The sequence below is a fragment of the Phoenix dactylifera genome, chromosome 3, assembly GCF_051530095.1.
Source record: "Phoenix dactylifera cultivar Ajwa chromosome 3, Ajwa_hap1_PhDact_Kaust_v1.1, whole genome shotgun sequence".
Classification (NCBI taxonomy): Eukaryota; Viridiplantae; Streptophyta; class Magnoliopsida; order Arecales; family Arecaceae; genus Phoenix; species Phoenix dactylifera.
The window spans coordinates 8,254,231-8,278,808 of NC_143192.1; the positions used below are offsets into that span (position 1 = coordinate 8,254,231).

At 37.4% G+C, this 24,578-nt stretch overlaps 2 protein-coding genes across 3 annotated transcripts; one reads left to right on the forward strand and one right to left on the reverse strand.

The window, feature by feature from the left end:
- The first annotated feature begins 4,163 nt into the window (after positions 1–4,163).
- On the forward strand, positions 4,164–14,417 carry SHOC1 (shortage in chiasmata 1). 2 transcript variants are annotated; one of them, XM_088717656.1, is made up of 10 exons: positions 4,164–4,610; positions 4,696–4,782; positions 4,864–4,938; positions 5,038–5,100; positions 5,264–5,338; positions 6,706–8,726; positions 10,305–10,509; positions 11,618–12,127; positions 12,671–14,146; positions 14,239–14,417. In XM_088717656.1, the coding sequence occupies exons 1-10, from the start codon at positions 4,284–4,286 to the stop codon at positions 14,350–14,352; spliced, it is 4,953 nt and encodes a 1,650-aa protein (XP_088573782.1). In that variant the 5' UTR covers positions 4,164–4,283; the 3' UTR covers positions 14,353–14,417. The 2 variants fall into 2 exon arrangements, with proteins under 2 accessions (XP_088573782.1, XP_038976626.2); XM_039120698.2 differs by having other exon boundaries at positions 4,200–4,610; positions 4,867–4,938.
- A 295-nt stretch (positions 14,418–14,712) lies between these two features.
- On the reverse strand, positions 14,713–21,051 carry LOC103710551 (uncharacterized). Its single transcript, XM_008796320.5, has 9 exons — positions 20,054–21,051; positions 19,735–19,938; positions 19,542–19,664; positions 19,209–19,246; positions 18,972–19,101; positions 16,221–18,362; positions 15,576–15,668; positions 15,331–15,473; positions 14,713–15,188 (listed from the first exon to the last, which is right to left on the reverse strand). The coding sequence occupies exons 1-9, from the start codon at positions 20,129–20,131 to the stop codon at positions 14,942–14,944; spliced, it is 3,198 nt and encodes a 1,065-aa protein (XP_008794542.2). The 5' UTR covers positions 20,132–21,051; the 3' UTR covers positions 14,713–14,941.
- Positions 21,052–24,578: the final 3,527 nt, after the last annotated feature.

A 24,578-nucleotide genomic window follows, 5' to 3' on the forward strand; every position in this document is an offset into this window, starting at 1 on the left:
GCACTAAAAGCGGATTCTGATGCTACCGTGGACATCGGCACAGCTAAAATATCGCATGCAATTGCAGACATAACAGGATATTGATTTCTAACACTCTTCCACCAAGATAATACATCTAGATTCTCTATTTGATTTTCATCATATGCAGACTGAAGATCATTTCGTAAATAAAATTCTAGTTCACTACTTAAAGATGAAGAAGATGAAGAGGAACTTGAAGCATGTGTGTGTCTTCTCTGTGCAATGAATGAAAAAATAGATGACGAACGAGAACTACTAGAAGAAGAAATAGAGGTTTGTATTTGTGTTCTAGATCCACGAATTTTTTCATCATATATAGCATAAATATCATAAAGAAGTTGTTTTACCTCATCTTTAGCAGATTCAGAATCTTGATTCATATTTTCAGAATATGCATCAAGTAAAATTAGCACGCCATTTAATTTAACTCTAGGATCAAATACAGCAGCTAAGTTATGCATAGGACATATCTTGTCCCAATACTCATCCCATTTAGATTCCATTAGGTCAATAATAGGCATTAAAACATCATCATATCTATGTTCTGCAAATTTTTGACTAATTATATATGCTTGTTGTAAAAATAAACATGAAGTAGGGTAATAAATACCAGAAAGAACATTGGTAGCATTATAAAAACTAAGCAAAAAATCTTCCAAAATTTTTCCTTTATTCCAATCAGTTTCAGACAATGTAAAGCCTAATCCACGATCATTAATATATGCACTTAATAAGTTTTTATATGGGTATGCATCATGTATCATGCTATATGTGGAGTTCCAACGAGTAATTACATCAAGTTTAAATTTTTTAAAACGTTTACCATGATTTATGCATAATTCCTTAAATTCTTGAAGTCTTGATCTTGAAGCATGAATAAAAGAAACTGCATTTCTAATTTTTGAAATCACATCTTGAATCATGCCCATGCCAGCTTGAACAGAAAGATTTAAGATATGACATGCACATCTAATATGCAGTAAATTTCCATCTAATATGGGATGCAATGAGTCTTTTAATAATGCAACAGCAGAATTATTATTAGATGCTTTATCAAAAGTAATAGACATAATTTTATCATTAATATTATATGAACATGCAGTTTGATAAATAATATTTGAAATTTGTTGCCTAGAATGTGGAAAATCAAAAGCACGAAAAGCAAGAATACGTTTATTTAATTGCTAATCATTATCAATATAATGAGCAGTAATGGCAATAAAACAATTACTACCTACAGATGCTGACCAAATATCAGAAGTTAATGAAATTTTTACATTTAAAGTAGAAAGTGTTTCAATTAAATTTTGTTTCATTGCTAAAAAGTTGGTCATAGCTACTCTTCTAAATGTACGCCTACTAGTTCTTTTGTAAGCAGGTTGTAGGTTTAATTGAACATATTCTTCAAAATTAAAAGATTCACATAAACTAAAAGGTAATTCATCCTTAACTATCCATTTTACAAGTGCTTTTCTTTGATTTTCATGATTATATGCAAAATTACCTACAAGTAATCCCCCTTGTATATTAAGGGTACTTTGAGTTTGAGCATGAGAATCATGCATCCTATGACTCTCTTGATGTCTTTTTAAATGCCCTGTTCCCCCACTACTACTACAACTATAAAGTTTGGCACATTTTTTACATCTAGCTTTCCAGACTCCATCAACCATAACTCTATCAAATTCATTCCATACAGCACTAGTCCTCTTACGAGAAGAGGTTTGATCTTCACTCGGTTCATCAGTTTTAGAAGAACTAGGAACATGGGGTTGGGGATTAGTTTCTTCTCCCTCAGAAACAGGAATGCCAAACTGACTTTCCTCAAAAGATGACATATCTATGATTAATTCAAAAAATAAAAACTAACCGCAAGGAGGAATTGAGTAGAGGGTCGGAGGGCAGAGGCAGAGCCGAGATTCCGAGCTTCCTCTTGTGCTCTCAACAGAAGCGACCTTCTCTTCTCAACAGGAACCTCCTCTTGTGTAGCACTTGAACAAACTAAAAATTAAATTGCTAGAAGAGCACTTTAGAAGAGAGAAATAATAGCAGTAGAGAAGGAGAAAATGAGAGGTTTGGTGTGGTGAGAATGAGGGAGGAATGGGCTATTTATAGAAGCCCAAAATTTTTTTTCCCCAAAATACCCCTCAATTCAGCCGTTATTGGACTGTTGGGAGGGGTAAAATGGACTTTTTTCCGAAAATAGCCGTTGGAAACGGCTATTTTCCTCCCCCCTCTCCAGACGGGCCGTGCCGGCACGGCCCGTCTGGAGCCGTTGCGGGCCGTGCCGGGCACGACCCGTTTGCGCCCGTTACGTGCCGTGCCCGGCCCGGCCCGCGGCGTGCCGTGCCCGGCCCGGCCCGCCAATAGACGGGCCTGGGGCCGAGCCGTGCTGGACGGGCCGTGCCAGGCACGGCCCGTTTAGTCCTTTGGCCCGGTGGGCCTGGGCCGGGCCGGCCCGGCACGGCCCGTTGCCCAACACCAGACATATGATCACAGTGGGACTGATCAACTTTGTTGGGCGGCTACTAATTCTTTTTTTTGATGGAGAGGGAGACAAAGCCATCCGATTTTTATCAAAAAAAAAAAGAGTTTACAAAAATTATTTATAAAAATTTTGTAAGAAAGAAAAATATAAAACAAAGTAATAAAAAACTTTTACAAAAAATAGTAGTAGACCTATTAAATTATTCAACAAGTTTAATAATCTCATAAGTAATTTGAAGGATCTCTATATCTTTAATGTACAACTATATAAGCTTTGCATTCTGATGTGAGTCAGTCTTTTTTTAAAAGATAGATCAATGTCTTTCAGCGTACATCGCCAATATTACGAGGTTATTTTCAAGTTTGAGTAGGGTGGTTTCTCATTCAAACCAAGTCATCTTACCTTTATCACTTATTTAGGTTCGTCTATTTTCTTTTTGAATATCTAAAAATTAAACGGGCGAATAAGAGTTAAAAACTTTCTACTGAAAGTTGGTGTGGAACAAAACTCCTTGTAAACAGTCCCTCTTACAGGGTGGAATTAGAATTCATATTCTGTGATCTTTGCCCAGTTGGCAGCTATCAGCTGGATGCCTTCAGGGTTTTTTTTCTTGACTCATTGCCGGCATTTATCAATTTATGGTAGAGAGGGGAACTAGATCTCTAATGCCTTATATCATGTAGTCTTTATGGACAGCAAGAAACCAGAGGTTGTTTGAAGGTAATTCTCTCACTCCATTGCAGCTTGTAAGAAATGTTTTAAGTCACAACTTAATTTTGGATTCCCTCATACTGCACATCCTACATCTAATTTTAGTGCAACGCAAGTTAATTTACCTAGATCTTTGATCCAAACCTACCTTGATATGATATTTATGTATGAAACATACACCTGCTAAGGCTCAAAACTACTTACAAATAATATAGCATTTTTTTTCATGAATATTTTTTTAAAATTTTAAATTTATGTGAATACCCTCTTAAAACACTGTTTTTGCACAAATACCTCTAATATAATTGTTCTTCCAAAACCGTTAATAAAAACTGTATTTATTTTAATTAAAATAAATTAAAATTTTGAAATTACTTTTTTATCTCCAATCACGATCGCCTTATAATTTTTTTTTTTTGAGCATCTACTCATTAAGAATATTTTAGTTATTTTAATTTGAAATCATTAATTTTTTTAATGGCATTAGATGACGTGGGTACATATGCAAAAGTAAGAATAAAAAAGAATAGAATAATAAAATAAGTATTTTATGAGGTTATATATGCAAATATTAATTTTGAATGAGTATTATATAAAATTAGCTCGTACTCTGCGTTTACCATCCAATCTATCATAGTCAGCTCATCCTAGGTAAGTCTCTGCCAATAGGTTAGACGGAGGGGTAGAAGCGAGCTTTGTCTTGCCCTGTTTCCTTCCTGCCGAGCTCAGCGAGCAGGCCTTATTTATTATTTAAGAGGGTATTCATGATTTTTTCTTTTTTTTTTAGTAATATGTATAGATCCAACCCAAACCGCAGACCCGGGTCAGAGCTGGTCCAACCCAAACCGTTTGAGTATTTGAATCCGGATGGATGGCGGTCGGAGGCTCGTAAAAGTTCGTGCGGCCCAGAAGGAATCCCGCCAGTGACGTGGGACTGACCGTTCCAGCTAACCCGCGCCAATTGAAACAGAAGCGCACGATAGCATCAGCTTCTCGTCGAAACACCTATATAAACCGCCTCGAGGCGCCATTTCCATTCCAAAAACGGAGACCAAAACTAAGCATGAGGACTCGCTTCCTCGCCACCGACTACTTCGCCTCCCAATCCCCGATCGAAACACTAAGAGACTTCCAGTTCCTCCCCCTTCCGCCGCCTCATCTCTCCCCTTTTGATCCTCCTCTCGGCGTCGAGATCCCTTTCTTCGATCTCGATCTCCGCTTTCCTTCCGAAATCGATGGATTTCCCATCGAGAATGCCCTCTCTCAGTTCCTCTCCGACGTTATCCCTCGGTTTCTTTATGCTGGAGAGGGGATTTCCGTCGATTCCCGCTCTCGGAAGAGAGAGCTGCAGCGATTTCGGTCGGGATCGGCCGAGATCGGCGTATCTGAGGTGAATCGGCCATTTCTTCGCGTTTTAGATTTTGGATTTAGTGTTGAAGGCTTGATTCTGGTTTGAATTTTTTTGTTTGTCACAGAGAAGAGATGATGGATTCTGGGAGGAAAAGAACCGGGAGAGTTGGGAATGCTTCAGCGCTGGAGCAGATGCTGTTGATGTATTAGATGTAAACACTTTATTTTATTTTATTTTCTTTGATTTGCTCTATTGGAGGTGGTTTTGGTTGTTTCTACTTTGGATTTTCTAGCAGGAAGTAGCGGATTTTATTCATGAAGAGAAGACAGTAGAGAAGTGTTCAGATTCTGTCAATAAAACTCCAGAGGTAGGTGGCGTATTTCGATCTTATTGAGTGGAAAGTGATGATTTCTTCTTCTTTTTCCTTTTACTATCTAAGGAAAACTCTTCATTTTTTGTTGTATAGAGCCAGAGGAGCAAATTACAGAAAGAATTACGGTTTGAATTAGTGGAAGTGGAGCTCCCCCTGGTAAAACGACATATTTTATTTATATTACTTATTTGTGTGTCCCTCCTGCATGCATCTTTCCTTTTTTTTTAAAAAAAAATTTATTTATTGTTGTTGCTGTTATGATAAAAGTTGTAGTTGTTGTTGTTGTTGCTGCTGAAGATGTTTTGGGGTCTTTTTGCAGAGAGAGACTATGAGCTCCTGTGAAGCAGAGGAGGCTGGGTTCTGCTTCGAAATTCCGAATATTAAAATTCCTCTGGTATGCCATTAACTTTATGTGAAAATAAATACGAAATTTTATGTTCTTCCTTTTGTTTCCTTCTGCTTTTTAATGCTTTATAATCAATTTTTGAGCGAGTGACGGTCTTGATATTTATTTGCTAAGCAGTATTTTAACTAGGCAATAACTGACACAATGGAAAGAATTGAACTATTTAAATTTTTGAGCTGTGGTGGAGAACTGCAGGTCAATTGGGCAAAATAGGACAAGTTGAACTGATAAGAACTGAACATTGGGAAAGGAAACTTTCAAATGAATATTATTTTCAAAAATTAACCTGCAAATGTGTGCACCTGTAGTTTAGTTACTATTTTCCTGCAAAGTTGAAGAAAACTAGTCTATGGTTGCTTCCATAGCATAAAGGTAATCAACTGCAGAAATTACATCTGCTAGCTTTTCTTTTCCATTTTTGGAGAAAAATTAAAGCGTGGTTTGAAGGAGAATATCAGATTCAAGTATTTTTTGGAAAAACTAGCATTTGTTTCGCAAATCATTTTATTATGGTTCTGGTTTTATAGTTTTGTTTCCTTAAATTTTAGTTGAATAATCATTTGAGCTGTTAATTCTTATGAAAACAAATATGATATTGAAGCTAACTTTACAATGGGAGGGGCTGGAGCTGAGGAAACATAGAAACTTGGGGGCTTATAGTTATAGCTGAGTGTGGGACTCCTTTGCATTAACTTTGATGGGGATCTTATGGCTGAAGAGAAACATCCGAATCTTCCTATGCAACGAGTTCACTGCTTAGCAGATCTTCCTTAATACTATACGGTTGTTTTTAAGCTGAGTACTGATAATGCCTAATCGGTCGTCAACTTGTTTTTCACTTCTGTGGAATACCCTTAAGAGTGCAGTGAGAAGTTAACTGGTGTATCTTGATCCTCAGCATATTGAGGGCAATGTGTGTTTTGCTTCGTAATCTTAATGAAGATAGTAGAGCTTAGTCTCTTCCTCCTTTTTGAAAAGAAAAGGGAAGAAAAACCCATGAGGGGGAAAGCTAATGTAAGCTGCCTGATCTTTAAGGCCAAGGTGGCAGTGGGTGTGACCTGACTATGATTGCAATTTGTATATTAAAAATACAAGATGATGCAAATGAAATGCAACAATAAACAGATAACTGCATCATGGTCCTGAGAGGCAGGTTCAATCATTTGCCAGAAACTTGAATGATGGCAACTATCAATAGTTTCGGTGAGATGGAGGAAAATATGCTACATGACTTCTAAAATTATTGTCAGATCTGCGCTGAATAACATTTGATTTGCTGAGGCTTCTATGTTCAACATTTTTAAGATAATGCTGTGATTTTCTTCGTGTCATGACTCTGTTTCATGTGATCGTAGGATATTATTGACATTGAAGTCGGAGTAACAATCACACATCCCATTAGGGTCGCAAAGTCACTTTTTTCGGTGGAAGATATTTCTTCCAAACTCAATGATGACCAGGACACTTTTTCTGTGAAACATATTAGCTCCTCCCCGGACAGGACATTGAATCAGTGTATCAGATTGCCCCAATTTGAGGTCTGCGAGAATGGTTGGGAGCTTGATGACAGTATTTCCACTATAGAAGCACTTGATTCTTTACTTCCTATTATCAAACCCTGGCATGGGCCACAAGATGATGGGCTCGTGGTTAATGCAAAAGAGTTTTTGGGATCTGCTAATATAGATCTTTTGGAGCATTTTTCAGGGGATGCTCCATCACAAGATTGTCCTGGACACGAACCTATCTCCCTCAATTCTGTGTTAGAAATGGACTATATAAATTTTGCAGATAATATGCTCCTTGAAAGTAGTTCAACAATCTATCAAATTGCCCCTGATGGAGCTTGTTCTTATTCATCAAGCTCTTTCCATTTACAGGAAGGCCAGATTTTTGATTTTCTTTTGGGTGATGTCTTCCAAATGTTTATCAACTCAGAAATAGCCAAGAAACTGGATGTGTCTGAGCAGATGTTCAAAGATGAAATGGATCTTGCAGAAAACTTATATGAATCTGTTGTTAGTTCTGAGTTGGCTCTGGCAGATGATGTGTTCAGATCATTGCCTACACCCATTCTTTCTGATGATAAAGCAATTAAATCACTGACTATAATTGTTGGAGATATACTAAGTGCTCTCAAACCACATTCTCTATCTGCATGTGATGGAATTTACTTAGATTGGCATCTGTTGCTGGAAGGAACATGCAATCGTGAAATTTGCTCTACTTTTATGAGCATTCTAGAGGAGATTAGTTGTGAAGGGATACAATGTGATTTGCAAAACGAATCTCAGGAAGTGGTAGCTATTGACATTGGTTTCTTCGATGATTTTCAGGAAAGGGTAACTACATTATATTGCAATGAAGTACCAACTGAGCTCCATACAGGTTTCATGCTAGCTAGCAATCTGCATGCTAAATCTGAACTTACTCAGATGCTTAACGATGGAAATTATGAAACTAGCAGTTCAGAAAACAAAGGAACTAAGCCAAACATGAATTCCGAAAGGATTTCTTCATTATTTGAGTCAACGTCACAATCCAGTGATCTCAACTTCTTCTTGGATGTGAGAAGAGGCACTCCTAGGATGAATTGTGAGGATAAAACCATGAAGAGAACTTGTAGCAAAGTCAGACAACCTGTTGCTTCTTTGAAAGAGCAATCCATTCCATGTATCATCCCTGAAGAAAAGTTCCAGAAGTGGGATATTGAAATCCATCAAATTAGCCTTTCAGATCTTATTTTAGGCCTTATTGATCATATTCACCATAGTTTTTTAGCCATCTTTGAAGAAAATGCTTATTTAAGAGAGAAAATATTGTTCAAAATGGCTAATTGTTTTGAAGTTTTAAGCCTTCCAAAGCAAAAGCTGCTGGGGCTGATTAATGAAAAATTTGCAAGCCAGTTCAACTTAGGCAGTAAGGATGAAGATGCCATGGCACTTGTTGGAATTTATGCTCTTAAGCAGTTGGCATATTACTTGTGCATTTTTGGTGTCCATACTGCTCATCTATATCTATGCAATTTGACAAGAAGCATTGACTATATGGCAGAAAAATTAAGATGCCTCAAGTCCTTAATTGAAGATGTGCACTGGAAAGCTGAGAAGCAGTTAATTGAATCCCATCCATCGCTGTCTCATATTGAGAGTGTTCTTAGGTCAAATATTCACAATGACAAAAAGATACTGATTGTAGCCGAGAGAGTTTTTTGGTTGCCTTTGACTCGGAAATTAACTTCCATGAGGATAAAATCTCATGAAGTAAGGCATGCCAATTCATCTGCAAAACAATTTGGTTCTCTGGAAAATATTGAATTTACAAATTCTGTATTGGAAGGTCTGCTGCATTCAAAATGCCTATTGATATGCCACGAGTAAGTCCTGAAGGCTAGAAATAGAGGACGTTTTCATGTTGCAATTGCTGCTGATCAAATATCAAACTTATGCTATATTCTGGTTTTCTTGAACATTTAAAAAAATATAATTATAGTCAAGTGTTTCTGTATCTTTTTTTTTTCCTGATTTTATCATGGTCTTTCTTTACTTTCAGAATTTCTGAATAAAGATTTGTGCCGTGAACCTATTTCTTTCACCTTAACAAATGTATCAGCAACATTTCCATAATCTCTCCCAAGTCATGTAGAATTATGTATTAGTCCTTGGGTGACTTGATTTGACTATGTTGAAAACTAACTTTGCTTTTACAGATTCAGGAGCTGCACATAAAGGACACTGACTGTTCTAGTTAAAGCTTGCTTTTCCTTCATATATGTTATATAGTTTCCCAATCTTCATTTCCTATGACTCTGTTTCAGCATTCAAACATTGGCTTTAGGACTACAAGTGACAAACATCAATGCGAAGCACTGACGGCGTTCATGCTCAACGATAAAATATCAAGTCTTATAAATAATTTCAGGAATATAGTTGGAAAAATCTAGTATCAAAACATTTAAGTGATTGTTTTTGTCTCTTAACTATTGAAGTACTTGAGAAGGATAAAGCAATAGCAGTGCTTTGATTAAACGAATATCACCCACCTATTTAGTTAGCACATAGATTCAAATTCATGGGTTTCATAACCTTGTTCTTTATTTATAAACATCTATTTATTTTCCTTGAATGGACTGGGATGGGGAAGTGGGGAACAAGGGTTGTTGATGCAGCCAAATAGACTTTAAGCACTAGCTCTTAGAGGCAAGGTCCGCAATATCGGTACCAGGTACTATATCGCTGTGTTATCAGTTCGGTACAGTACGGTATGGTACATCCCTATATCGAATAGCTCTCTAACTATTTTTCTCAATTTTCATTTCAGTATGTCTCGGTACATACCTCGGTATGCCTCGATACGGTTTCGTACATACCTCGGTACTCTCGGTACGGGGTGGTACATCTTGGTATGACGCAGTACGGAGCTTGTACTGACTTGAAGTTAAGTTTCGTACTAGTTTCCTCCTGGTACGGTACGATAGAGCTATTTTGGTTCAGGGGTGTACCGTACTAGTTTCCTCTCTTAATTTCAGTAAGGGGTGTAATTTTCTTATTTATTTCTAAGTTAAGTTTCGTGTAGGTTTCCTCCCTTAATTTTACTGCTCCATTTTGTGGAACCAATGATTTATAATGGAAGTCTTCTGATGCATGAAGTCAATTTTCAGAATGTATTTATTTATACTTTCAAGGATACATCTCCCAATATACTGGTGCTACCTTGTTGAATGGTGTGCTCTAGGAAGGTATATGATGTTACCATTACATTATTGAGATATTTCTGCATATCCTTTGATACTTGTGTTTTCAATACTCATGAATTTATGTGATAAGATGTCCATTCTAGGTTCATTTTGCTGTGGTTGTTGATACATGACAGAAAGCCCATATTGTTGAATGTTTTATGTTTCTTGGGTATATTAGATTTTTTATAACATGTTTTCTTTTCTTGTATTCACAAGGAATGTTTTGCCTTCATTTCCTTTTAACAAATTCAGCATCATCTTGGAATATGGAGGTTCATATGGATCATCAAGATTATCCTCTATATGTCTAAATTTAGATGGTTTGCCTCGACTTCACTTCTTCCATGTTAAATTGGAACATCATAATCTTCCTGCTTTGCTTTGTGAAGGCTTTGTATCCCAGCATCCCAAGTCTACAATGGTAATCCTCTTCCCTTATGTTTGTCTAACTTGTGGCTTGTCTATTCATATCATGAAATAATTGATACTCTGAGAGTTTCTTATATAGTTGCTTCCTCACTTTGGAGTTCATCCAGAACAAATAATATAATATTATTGTTGACATATTGTCTAGTCTGAGACTTTTGAGTTTCATATGATATATTAGTTACGGAGTGACTTTTCACCTTTATCTTCTTTTTCCCCATGAAGAAATTGTAAATGATAGCCAAATGACATAGTGCTGGGGCAATCCTTGTGTTTATCTTGTTAAGGTTATAAATATCCTAGTAAATTAACAAGATGCATCAATCTTCATCTAATATTGAGTAGAAAATTGTACTAGCGAAAAACAATGAGCCATCTTTCTTCTGAAGAAATTTTGTCTGAGAGCCAAATGACAAACTGCTGGGGCTACCCTTGCTTTTGATCTTGTTATGACTATAAATCTCCTGTTAAACTGACAAAACCTCATCAATCTTCATTTAGAGTTGGATAAAGCATTATACTACTCATCAACAACAAGCTGTGTCTCATGTACTTTGTGTGGCTTTTACCTGTCGCTTCTCCATCCATGTCTATTGGAAGGCAGCGAACTTCTTCAGAACTTCCTCTTACTGCTTGAAATTGTGGCATTAACATCTTGGTAAAACCAATTCTAATATGAATGAATCATAATTCGTTTTATGCTTGGTTTCATACATCTTCTGATTTTATCCATCATATTAGTAGAAACTGAAGTGTAATGGTGGGTCGTTGCTGGCTTGAAAAAAATGATGTGACCTTATATTTTTGAACCCCGTATGAAGAAATTTAATCTAGGGAGATGGATATCATCACTTCAGTGACAGAAATTTCTCTTTGTTGGAAAGCACCAAAGTGATCTCTTACATCCAACTTAGGAGTAATATGGTGAATTTCAAAATACTTGTCTTTCTTTTCCATTTTATTCTGGTCCAGAAATTTACTATTGCATTTTAAATGACTTTTCTTTCTCATTGATCACACTTGTGGTTCTAGCACTTGGATATTTCAAGAGAGCTCAGCATCCATTCATATTCTTACAGTTCAATCCCTGGATTTTGGTTTAGGAAGCAGTCTCAGAATTCATGCCAAATCTGCAGACGGTCCTGAACAGCCAGCACATGGTAGAAATCCTAAATTTTGTGCCAGCAGAGGAGAAGAGTTGTGTTTCTTCTGCATCTGCAAATCAAGTAGATGACTCTCATGACGTTGAGTCTGTTAACATTCTGTTCCCAATGAGATCAAAGAATATAGAGTCGGTCATGCATTCCTTCCCTGATGTAGTCATCGTTGTTAATACCCAAAGTTGTAAAAAAAAAATGCTCATGTCTCGAAGGTCTTCATATCAAAAAATTTTAGCAATGGAGAAAGGGGGAGTGCAAGTTGTGGAGCGAGAAATAGATCTACCTCTGGACCTAATCTTCAGTGCTGCAGTTTGCCTGGTATGGTATGAGGCTGGAATTTTTGGGGACAGCGTATCCCTGACATTAGAAACATCATCTGCTCCAATATTCGTGGAGAACATTGCTACCAACATTCTGATGTCGCTCAGTTTCGCTTTCAGTGGCTGCATACTGGTAAATGCATTTTCTGCCTTTTTTGTGAAGCTTAATATTTAGCATATGACCTGTAATTTTAAAGGAGTTCATAACTCGCCTTTTTCATTATGAGTATAATGTTCCAGACACTTGTTATGTTGGTCCTTCAGACCTCGGAAAGGTGATAAATAGCTTTCCAGGTTGACAAAGTTTTGTGGAACAATCTCACTGATGCCCAATGAGAAAGCACTAAAAATCAAAGAAAAAGTGCTCACAGAAGAAAGCTGTAGCATACCATATTTATAGGAAAGAACCACAAATCAAAAAGTTACAGTTAATGGATGGGAACTTTACTTCACAGCTGCAAAAGTTACAGTTAATGGATGAGTTGTTCCAGCTGAGACATTTTAGCTTATTCTGCAGCTTCGATTTTCTTTGTACTTGTTCAAACTCCCCAGCCTTGTTTTTACTATATGATCCTCCAGATATATCTAGTTCTTCTGCTGTCATCAAGTTATATTTCGTTACAAAATGACATACAATTGTGTCCATGATTTTCTTTTGCACATTTATGCCTACCAGATTTTTGAGGGAGGAAGCGACTTCCTTGCGGCCATAATGGAGTCGTCTGATACACTTTATGCAGCAGCTGCTAGCCTGGATATGAATTTACAGTTATTTTGCTCATATATGCCTGAATCAACTGATGAGCTTATTCTGAACTGCATTAGGAATGTAACTAAGTTAGGTAGAGGTCTTTATCCAGCAATGCCTGAGTCAGAAACCCTTGGTGAATCATTTCTTACAAGGTTTCCTTCTATAAATCCATTCTCAGCTCATGCGATACTTTCATCTGGTGGTACGCTTGTGGAGGTTCTGGAGTGGTCGCATGAGCACAGAATTCGGGCTATTGGGAAATATCATGTATCGGATGAAAGCATTTCTCTGTTCAATACTCTCTGCAGATATGGGGAGATGGGAGAATCTAAATCTGTAATGACAGAATGTTCCTCTGCAGATTCAGATATCAATAGTGGCTTATTGCAGTCACCAAGGAAAAGGAAGAGGAATGCCTCTCGAACCTTTTCCATGCCTATCAATGATTTCTTCTCTGATGTGCCACTAAATGAAACAATTAATGAGATGCAGCTGCCTCAAGCTTTCCAGGCATATCACTTGAGAAAATTTTCTAATATCCAGAATAAATTGAGAAAGACTGAGGGCCACAGTTTAAGTAAAAGGCAGGCAGTGAACACCTCAACAATAAGTAATCACGATGGGAATGACAAAGTTGGACGTGAGTATCTCAATCAAGATTTTAGTGATGAGGTCATGGATCATAGTTACACTTTGGATGAAATGTTTCCTTGCAAGTCAAAATCCTCAAGCTTCTTAAGGAGATCAGAATCAAGAAGTGAACCAGCAATCAGAAGTTCCCTTCCTACTAGCAGAGAAGCGTTTAACACAAACAGTCAGTGTACCTTCCCAACCTCTGCAGGGATCAACCATGACAAAAATAAATGGACTTCTTTAAAGGATCAAAATATAACTTTGGATGACAAAATCTTTGAAAATACAGCCATGAAGTCCATAAAAAATGACATACATTTCAAACAGCAAGACTATTTGAAAGAGGATTTTATGCAGGACTGCACAAGAAATATTCTTGGTTTATCAACTCAAGAAAGATTGCCACCACTTTACGGTGAGATTCCATACCCAAGTCCAAATCAATCAACCAGGCCGCAACAGGTCCCTGGATGGACAATTGAACTTCTTCATAGGGTCAAGAAGAAGAGCAGAGGCCATCAGCAAACCTTGCCATGCAATACATGTCTCAATTGTACTCAGAGTTTGAAGAATAAAGATACACCTTCAAGAAGTCAAAGCCCCTCCATCTTTGACAGTTACAGGTACCAAGGAAGTACCCAAACTAAGCAAACTGTCAAGCCGAAGTGGAGGAAGGATATTAAGGTACAGCTGAATTCAAATAATGAGGAAAAGAAGTCATCCCTCATAAATCCAACATGGACCCCTATTGACAAGAGAGCAAGACAGGTATATATTGGTGAAACACTATAGCTGATTTTTACATTATTGGTTAATAATTTATGTGGTGTGAATAATGTTATTTGATAAAAATGCTGCAGAATCTGTCTTTCATGAGAAATGGAAATGAAAAACAAAGCAAGCTGGTCTGGAGAAACAGAAATAGCCCTGTTACAGGTGGTAATCCGAGGAAAAGATACCGACAGGAAGGTTGATTGCCTGTTGTATAACAATGTGATGCAGTTCGTTTACTTTTGATAGATATCACTAGTTTCAGTCATTTAAACATCACTTGAACTCCTATGTATAAGTGACTTGTAATTGGTTGATCATGTGACGTGTGAAGTTCTCTGCTGAAGATTGCACCTCGTAACACTAAAATGCAGCCAACTAAAAGCCAAAGTTTAAGGACCTAAAAGGAAAATAAATGACGATGAAGTATTTTGGCTCATTATTAAATGTAGATATTTTCTGCAACTAAATTTTGTCAAATGTTGATGTCCTGGGTCATACTTGAAGTGAAAGCTTGATAAAGGAATTTAAAATGGTACATTTTTTTTTAAAGCACTCGAACATCAGTATAAGACTTTGTATGCCACTCAATCAAATTTAACTGAAAGTTGTACATTTTTTCAACAGAGGAAGCCTATAGCATCCAAATGGAAAAAAAATAATATATATGGATGTACACGCTATATATCTCCTGGCATGCCCTAGTGGCCATGCAAGAACTGGATCTGCCATCTGGTGCATCCAGTTGCTTGCCTATACAGAAAACTCAATCTCAAATAAGCTAAATCAACACTAGTTCTTCAAAGCATTTTTAAGAGTCCGAATTGTTTTCACAAGCTGTTGCCTTTCACCTTCTACTTCTGCGAACTTCAGGCTTATCTCTGAATATCTTTCTTGCATGTCTTTTAGCTCAGCTTCCATTGATTCATTTTGTTTCTTCAGTACTTCCATTTCACTTAATGTTTCAGCCATATTATGCTGATTCCAGGTACAGGGTACAATGCTTCCCTCTTCTTTCTCTGAATTAGCTCCATTATTGCTGCAGAAATGTTTCACATTTGCAAGAAGAACATGTGTTTCTTATTCAAGGTCCTTTTTTTGTAAAATGCCGATCAATATTGACCAAATTCTCATGTTAATAAGGGAAAAATCCAGAAGGTAAGTAGTTCACAAATGTTTACCTTAAGACTAGTTCTTTGCTGGCACCATTTATATCACGTATGCATGCTTTATCTCCCATCCTGCGGCACCAATCGTAATCCTCATTCTTTTTGACATCATTGGTGCTAACAAACTTCAAGTTCTTAAGGGAATGCTTTCCCTTCTGCATTTTGCAATCAACTCATAATTAGTATGTATAGAGTCGAAGCACAGTTATCCATTCCATGACTTACATTGTTGTATAAATTATACTAAAGCAGGATACCTGTACTTGGGCCATGTCGAATCTTTCAATATTTGTTAGTATGACCTTCCCATCTTCAGGTGTATCTCCAGCTTGTTTGTTAGAGAGATTGCCCTGACACCAGTGAAGTATGCATTAGGAACTTTAAACTACTAAATTAAAGATTGCTAGTTTGAATCCAGTCAGCAATATATTATCAAATGAGTTTTATTATGATGCTGTAGATATGCTTTCTTTGTTGAAATTAGACAGTATTTTGATTTTTGTATAATTTCAAAACATATGGAAAGAATAACATCTACATCTGCATGCCTACCAAAAATTATTGTGAGAGGGAAAAAACCACTGGACATTGAGAGGGTTCCATGCACTCTGAATTTTTTTGGAGCAAGAATTCTTATCGTGCACTATGCAAGTTCCTAGCTTGATTGGCTAGTTTTAAAATTATGCTGAGCTTAAGTAAAAGGGAAGGTAGAACATATAAGTGTGTTTGTGAATGTATTTATACATATATGTTTATGCATTTTTTGGTATGTGCGTGTTGTGTGTGGCTATGTTGTGCATGCTTTGGTCTATCCTTTTGTGCTTGCATAGGAAGCTAATATTGCTAGCAACTACTTTAGCACCACGTGGTGCTAGACCAGATCATTAAGCAATATTCATTACATTTGCATTTGTTGCCACATTGCTGTCCTCAGGTTTTCTCTCCATACTTGTGATCATGTCTTCCTTCTTCTGAAGGTCACTGCATAAGTCAGAAACTTGTTTCCTCAGGTTCTCTTTTTCTAACAGATCCTCAGACAAGGAAACTTTCAAGTCACCGATCTGCACTTTGTGGGTTTCTATCTCTGCATTCAGCATTCTGATCATTTTGTCTTTTCCATCCTTTATATGCCTAAGTTCATTCAGCTCTGCCAATTGTTTATTCAGTACCTCCTTGAATGACGTGATTTCTCTTGCTAGCAGATCTCGCTCCAAATCTTTATCGTGCAACAACTTCTCATTTACTTTAGTTGATGTCTTCAATAATTCCATCTCAGCTACCAGTTTTTCTTTCTGTTCTATCTGTTCAACAAGAAGATTTTTCTCTCTTTTAAGCTTTTCAATCTCAGCTCTGAGTAACAATAGTTCCTCTGAGGAAGCTTTTATCCTTGCTGCATCAGACTTCTTTTGATTCTCAAGCTCCTCACGTTTATCTTTAAGTTCCAGGAGTAGCCTATCAGTTTCCTTTGATTTGAAATCTATCAGGTTTAGTAGCTGTTGGGTTTTAACATGATACTGGCCTTTTACTGATGCAAGCTCTTCATTAGTTTTCTCTAATAGTTCTTCCACTTGGCTTTTTTGCAGACGCAATTCACTAGCTTCTTTTAGTGTTTTCATGACTAAATTCTCGTTTGCATGAAATGTAGATGTCATTTGTTCAGATAGCCTTTTAAATTCCTCTTGGAGCCGTTCAGCTGTGCTAGCGTTGTTCCATCTTGTCTTCCTCAATGCCTCCTCTGCTTTTATGGCTTTCTTCTCTTGTTCTACTTTGGCTTGTGTTAGACTTGCTATATCTGCTTCAAATGCTTCAGCCTGACTCTGAAATTCTTTCTCCAAACTTTCAACATGGGCTTCAAGGTCATTGATTGTGGCTAGGTGTGCGGAACATTCATACTGCATCCTGAGTTGTTCTCGTAGCTGGCTCTGCTCCAGCTTTGAAGCTATGTCATGGTTTTCCTGTTTCAAAATCTCATAGTCCAGAGCGAGCTGTTCCATTTGCATTTCTAGGTCTTCACGATCTTTCTTGTACAATTCTACTTCGCTGTTGAGGTCTATGATCTTCTTTTCCAGTGAAAATGCCAGTTTCATATCATCACCCTCCTTTACTAATACATCCAATGCAGCATATTGCTCTTCACCATCATGCCCAGAAGCTGTTTTGAGTAGCTCTTGTCTATGTTCAGAATTCTGCAGACGCAAGCGTCTTTTTCCATATTCCAGTTCTTGGAAATGCTCATTGATTTCCTCCCTGATATCCACTTTGTTGCATTTACTGGAGGAGATTTCCCTATTTTTCTGTTCCAACAGTTCATCAAGATCTCTGACAGCAAGTAACAGCTCAGAGTTAGCTTCTTGTGTCTTCTGAAGTTGCAAGCGGAGATTTGCATTCAGATTTTTCTCATGATTCAGCTCTTGTTTAATTTCTTCAAGCAGGGAACATGGATCTTCCCCATCAGGCTGCAACGTACTTGTAAAATTTTTATCATCATTTGTTCTTTTCTGTGGGAACTTGAGTTCTTCGCATTCCCTCTTGAGTGCATCTCTTTCCTCTTTTAGGCCACTTATTTCTCTTGAAAGATCTTGCCCTCTCTTGCTTTCCTTAACAACTTGCTTTCTGAGAGTCTGCAGTTCCAGCTCTGACACTTCTACCTTTCTCGTCAAAGAAACAATATCACTTCTTAGTTTCTCAAGGGTTTCATCTGAGTCCAATCTTTCTCTCATCCCAGCCTCTCCTGAACTGTTTGTCGACCCATCCGTGCTTCCATCTGGAGCTGACGTCCCAGACCAGTCACCTGAGCTGGTCATCAGCTTTTGAGCATCACTGTTGCTGAGAAGTGACAGCAAACCAGGTGAATCCTGATGGATGTTGTTATGCTTGAGTCCATTTTCTTTTGGTGTATATACCGAACCAGTATCTGAGCCTGATGCTGATATAGCATCAAAGCTGTGAGATTTGCTGAGGTTGCCATTAGAATCATCATGAAGCGCCAAGTTTCTGCTGGATGAGAATTTCACTCGTGATTGACTGTTGATTAGGGAGGTGTCCTGGAAAAATTTAAAACCAAAGTTCAGAATCAGTCACTGAGCACTGTTCGTAAAAGGATGATAAAAACTGAATGAATTATATTTCATTTTTTTCATCTAAGCATTCTCTCGACCTGAACACATATTCTGTATTTGCAATCAGCTTCTTGAATCATTTTGACTCAAGGAAGTTCAAATATTATTATTATTTTTTTATTGAATGCAATGGGAAACGGGGACAGTATATTACGTTTTCAAATGTAACAATCCAAATTCACTTTCACCATCATATGTTCTGTTTCAAGACTAAAGTAACAGAATCTCTGATTTTACATACAAAGTATACGCACGGAAAATGGTAAAGATCTAATTCAGAGCAGAATATGGATCATTACAAATGCTGGTTCCAAAATTAAATTTTCGCCATAGAAAGTTGCCAATGGGAAATTCATATTTCATTTTCCTTCTTCATTCACAATGCATCCTATGCACTACAAACCATAATTCTTCTATTAAAGCATTAAGCATCAGCAAGCTTTACTTCTTTAATAATTTGCTGCTAGAAACAAGACTAGTGGAGGGGAAAACAGAAAACCTTAGATCCATATCCTTAAAAAGATTTAGCCTTACTTCCACAGAGTTGATTCCATTCGTGTCATCGACAGCCTTGGTGACTTCATCGTCATCGCACTTGCTCAACTGGCTCTGCAACGTTCTGCGTTGCTGTCTGACTGTTGTATCTCCATTTTCGCTAGTTTCTCTGACCCATTCGAAAAATGATCAACTAATTAGCAAATATACCTTAAAACAGGAAAAGTAAATCACTGATACAATAGTTTCAGTCTTTCAGAGCAGTCAGACCATTACCTTCCCTCACCATTCCCCGGCAATCTCTGCAGCGTAACCTGTCATTTGAGTTACAATCAAGCATCAGAAAATGCATACTTAACAACCAAATCCTCATGGCTCTCGGGTCACATGAAGTGTCTGAATAATTTCCCCCTTTTTTTTTCTTGTTTGCGAGGGTTGGGAAAAATGTGATGAGATTTAAGACATATTGGCATGCAATAAATATTGATCAGTTCTTTGTATGAGGGGATGATGATCTGGTGGGAATCTTGTGACATCTCGGAGGTTTTTTGTACGAGAAAACAAATGAGAAATGAATGCAATGAATTCAAAAAATTGGGGAATGCTCACATGCAGTACCGCTCCTGTGTCCGATGCCTTGAGAGGGAGAGAAACAGAGGTAGGCTTGAACACCTCGGCATAATCCGCCAGATCAATGGCGACTTCTCCAATGACTTGAGCTTTGGTCGATCCCTGCAAGGCCATAACAAGTCAGCGACGTCGCAAAGAACTGTGTATAGAAATCGAAAAGGATCTCTCGTACCGTCGTCGAGACGAGGAAGTGGTAAACCTTCTCACTGACCCTTCCTGTTTTCGGATCATGGACTAATTTCACGGTTTCATAGATTGGATTTGCCCACCGACAGGTTCCCTCGATCACCGCAACCTTCTCCGATCTCACGGTCGGTCTTCCGACATCCACAGGAACCAAGGCTATCATCACCATCTCCCATCCGGCCCGAGGTATCTAAACCACTCGACAACACAAAAAAAACCCAAGACATCCTTGAATCATTTTGCATTTAAAAGCGTGCAATTCTGACACCATTTTCCATCCACTAAATATTGATGATTCGCGTTACCTGGGTTGCGAGGAACTGGAATTTGAACACCGCTTTGACCTTGTTCTTCTCGCTCCGCCACCTCGCCGCCTTAAACATCTTCGACCAATTCCTCAACTCCTCATTCTTTCAGCCAACCCGGCAGCTCTCCGGTCGGCCTCCGGCGTCGCAATGCAGGAAAATAACCTCGTCCACTTCCTCACACCACCCAGCATTGCGACAAAGAGAAGGTCCGAAACCGGCTCTGTATCCTCCTCTGTCCTCCTCACTCCACCTGGAGAAAACAACAAGAGAGAGAGAGAGAGAGAGAGAGAGAGAGAGAGAGAGACGAAGCCTTGTGGCAGGGAAAAAGAGAGAGTATTGGAAGGGGAAGCAGATCTGAGAACTCTACTCTCTTCCTGCAGCAGTCTTGCTTTTGTTGGAGCGTAGGGATGGTATAAACTAATACAAAGTTGAGAAATTAAGAAGCTTCTGTGGAATAAACTATACGCATTCCACTTGTAGATCTCATTAAAAGACGACAACTTGATGGTGAGGGAGAGGGAGGGGTGGGATGATAGAAACTGTCAGCCGGTGAGTTGCGTAAGACTTACAGTAAAGGAAAGAAAAGAAGAAAAGAAAAGAAAAGAAGAAAAGAAAAGAGCTTGCGGTTGTGAGAGGTTTTGCGGATGGTTGTAGCGATGGATCCTCGTTGGGTTGACAAATGCGCGCACACAGGCCAGCGTGGTCTTGGCTTTAATGCATTGCTCCTTTTTGAGAGCCTTTTTAGAAGGACTAGATCGGATGCTGGTCCTCTGCATCAGAGATTGAGGAGATACAGGATGATCAGGACCGTCCAGCTAGTGGGTCACCCTCCTCCTGTGTCTTGCACTGTTGTCTCAATCCATGGCCTCCTTATCCAAACAATGCCCATGGGATTGCTTCATCAAAGCTCACCTAATTCAGTGCTCATATGTCCGTTCCTCAAAGCTCTGTTACTTGGACCTTGGTGGGTGATTGGTATTGGGACTAATTAAAATGATTATGATATCCTAATATTCTGATTGATATATAACAACCAAGACATCAAATCAAACCATGAAAGTGAGGATAACAAAGTTAAAAAAAAAAAAAACTAAAAAAAAATGAAACTTGGGACTTGATATTTTATTTGTAAATAATTTGTGATTGCGTCATATCAATGCAAATCGGAATCACTAAGTCGAGATCTTGGCTAATGTCGAAAAATTAGGTATGTTCAAATCCATTGGCTTCAATCAACCATCATATATTCCTTGTGGAATTGAAACCATGATGGACTGGTAGCTCTCCTTTTAGGCATCCCTGAACCCTTCGTACCCTGTGTCTCATGTTCCCACCAACTTAAGTCTCTATCCCTGCGTTGCAAATTGCAACCGGACACGTCACTGAAGATTACCCATGTAGAAGGTTAAGATGATGCCGTGGTACCAACCCTCACTACCCTTGGGAAAGAAGAGGGCTCTGTTTGCCTTACTGTATTATGGACCCCAACTACTTATGATTCATGCTTGGGGTGGAATCCTAAGAGCATCTTGCTTGCATGCAGACGAAAAAATAAAAGAAAAACAAGTATATTTCTAATGCTTGTTATCCACAGCTATATTGGTCCCTTGCTATATTTGACATGAAAAAAAAGGACTTTCGGATATTTATGATGAGTAATGGTGCAGCCTTTCAACCCAAGTATATTTTTAGAGAGGCAAACAGGGCCGCAGACTAGGTGGCTTCGTATATGACCAGTCACTCTATAGGTAGAAAAAGAGAAGTTGATTAGGACGCTCCAGGACTTATTATTTTTTAACTTTATTGGATGTATTCGTACTAGAAATACATGAATTATCGGTTTTCAGTAAAAAAAAAAATAAAAGGCTTCTGTGTCCTGGATAGGAGGGCTCAGTCATTGCATTGCTTCTTGAGGGTGTTTTGGTCTGGATAAAATGGATCGGAGAAAACCGAGGTGGGAAGGCGAAGTCTAACGGCCTCATTTTTTTCAAACTTTACACATGCTGCCAACATCATGCCCCCTTGGGGTCATTTATTTTATTATTCTTAGGAAAATGACTGCTTACCTGAAAAAAAAAAATTTCTTTCGTTTTCAGAGATAATGTTAACAAGAAGTTACATGATTTCAACCTTTCGTTTTCATGGTTTAAAATAATAGCCATTATAATAGTTTTGACTCCTATTTGTGCAGTTATATAAAAATGGTGACAAATTCAAATAATGGACATTGTTTAAGTATCATTTTGTTAAATAACTATTATGCGTGTGAATGATCAGCATTTGTTTTATTGATCCTTTTGTCCCATTAAGTGATTTGTTTACTCATGCTACCATGTTATTTTAGAAAATTTTTCCAGTTAAAATATAATTTAAATGAACTTTTATCAGAAAAGCCATTTTGTTTCCAATTTTGTAGCGATGGATCACGTTATATATTTTTTTCACGGATCCATTTCGAACATTATTAGATCATTATGCTCTGTTTATCATGACTCTTACGAGAACATATTATTTTGTACTTAACGTATACATGTGTTCTAATGCTTGTGTTTGCTATTATATCATTTAGTTAAGATTAAAATATATATTTTAGCTTGGAGGCATAATATTCAAGGCATCATCCTGAATGAAAAGATAGTGATTGTATTTTTGGCACAAAAAAAAAGAAGAAGATGTATCTTCTTTCACATGAATTTTCTTTTGGTCATTTTGAAACCTGTGCAATAGATGATCCAACAGTAGATTCGTAAGATGGAAGGTCAATATTTCTTTTGCGCGAAAGATACAACCCCTATTCTGAATGAAATAAACTTAGTAAGATCACAGGAAAAAAAAGTGAATTGGTGCATTACTTTTATAAAGTTAATTAAAAGTGGATTGTAGCTTACTACCAAGGACATGGCAAAGTCTGATGCTATTTATAGCCGTTGGTTTGACAAGCAACAAAAGAGGAAGAAAAGCCATCAGAACTTGCTGCCAAAATCCACCTTATGTTGTCATGCTTAGAAATCTTATTGATGCGATGATCTCTCCCCCATTCCTTGTATATTATGTTATACTTGCAGAACAAATTAGCTGCTACTATTCTCCATCATTTATGGCTTCACATGGATGGCTGCCCGGATTTAATATTAACCAAACCTGGCCCTACAGCAAGATGATGCACATAACCCACTGAGGGACCCAAATATCAGCTTTTGGATCCGTCATGGTTGTCAGCCCTCTCAATCTCCACCAAGAAGTTACCATGAATCATCTTTCAGTGGGCCTTAGTCTTGGCAAATTGCCACATCATTAGCTTATTCTACTGCATTTGGCTAGATTGGCTTCTGGTCCATTAGATGCTGCCTGCACTTTATGGTAAGTTTATACTAGCTGCTCGGTTGGATTGGTGTTTATACTTTGTAAGTTTCTTTTTTCAACTATAAATTCATAAATGTTGTTAATTGATATTTATCAATTATCAATTACTTGAAAAGTTTATCAATTTCTTGGCTTTGGAAAGATATGCAAGATAACATACCAAAAGAAAGACATGTGAGAAAAATAATATAAGTTACATCTGGAGAGCATTAAGAAAGTTCCTAATTTACACAGAGTTCCTAATTTGCTTTAGCTTTTAGTGACCCATGTGGACCTATATTTAGTCTCATATCGGCTATGTACTAGATAGATTTTAAAATCGGTGCAGAACTTCTACAAGTAACTAAATTTGAATGAGCGACTGACCGAAGGAAAAAAAAAAAAAAAGACATATTAACTTGAATTGCTATATAATGTTGTTTAGTCTTAAAAACTCATTTCTAATGTTGATTGTACCTAAGGTCCGAAACTAGAAGTTACTCGTTATCTTTCCATTATTTGCAATGTCCAACTCAGAATTCGATATTCTACTCAAGCCCTAAAGTGCATCCACATTTCTTTCCTACAAATTTTTACCTAACATCTTACCTAAAGTTAATTCCATCTCAATGCTGCAACAACCCCAAGCAGGTTGATTGTAAAAATCAACAACCCCAGATTCGTGTTTTATTTTCTAAAGTTTATCATGACCTTCCCATGATTTTCTACCAAACCTTTTGCCCTAATCCCAAAGTTTTAAATAACACATGATCCTATGATGATAGCCCCCAACCTCATTATTGGCTGTTATAATAATTATAATTAATAGTCCCCCACCCCATTATTGACTGTTACAATAATTATAATAGATGTTATTTATCCCAAAAAATATATTTCGAATTTTACAATAATAAGTTATTCGCTAAAATTTAACAGTATTATAATGAAAAATAATAGATAATAGTGAAAAAATAATGGCAGTATTCTTTATCACATTTTGTTAAATAAGTTTAATTTTTTGACAGCACAATGCTTTTAGAGAAAAAAATCTCAGGCAAAACAATTTGAATTTTGCACCAGTAGTTTATTTAAAAGAAGGTACAAGAAAAAATAACATCCATTATTTATGTCATAGTAATCCGTTATAATGAAAAATAATGAGAAATAATGGAAAAGTAAT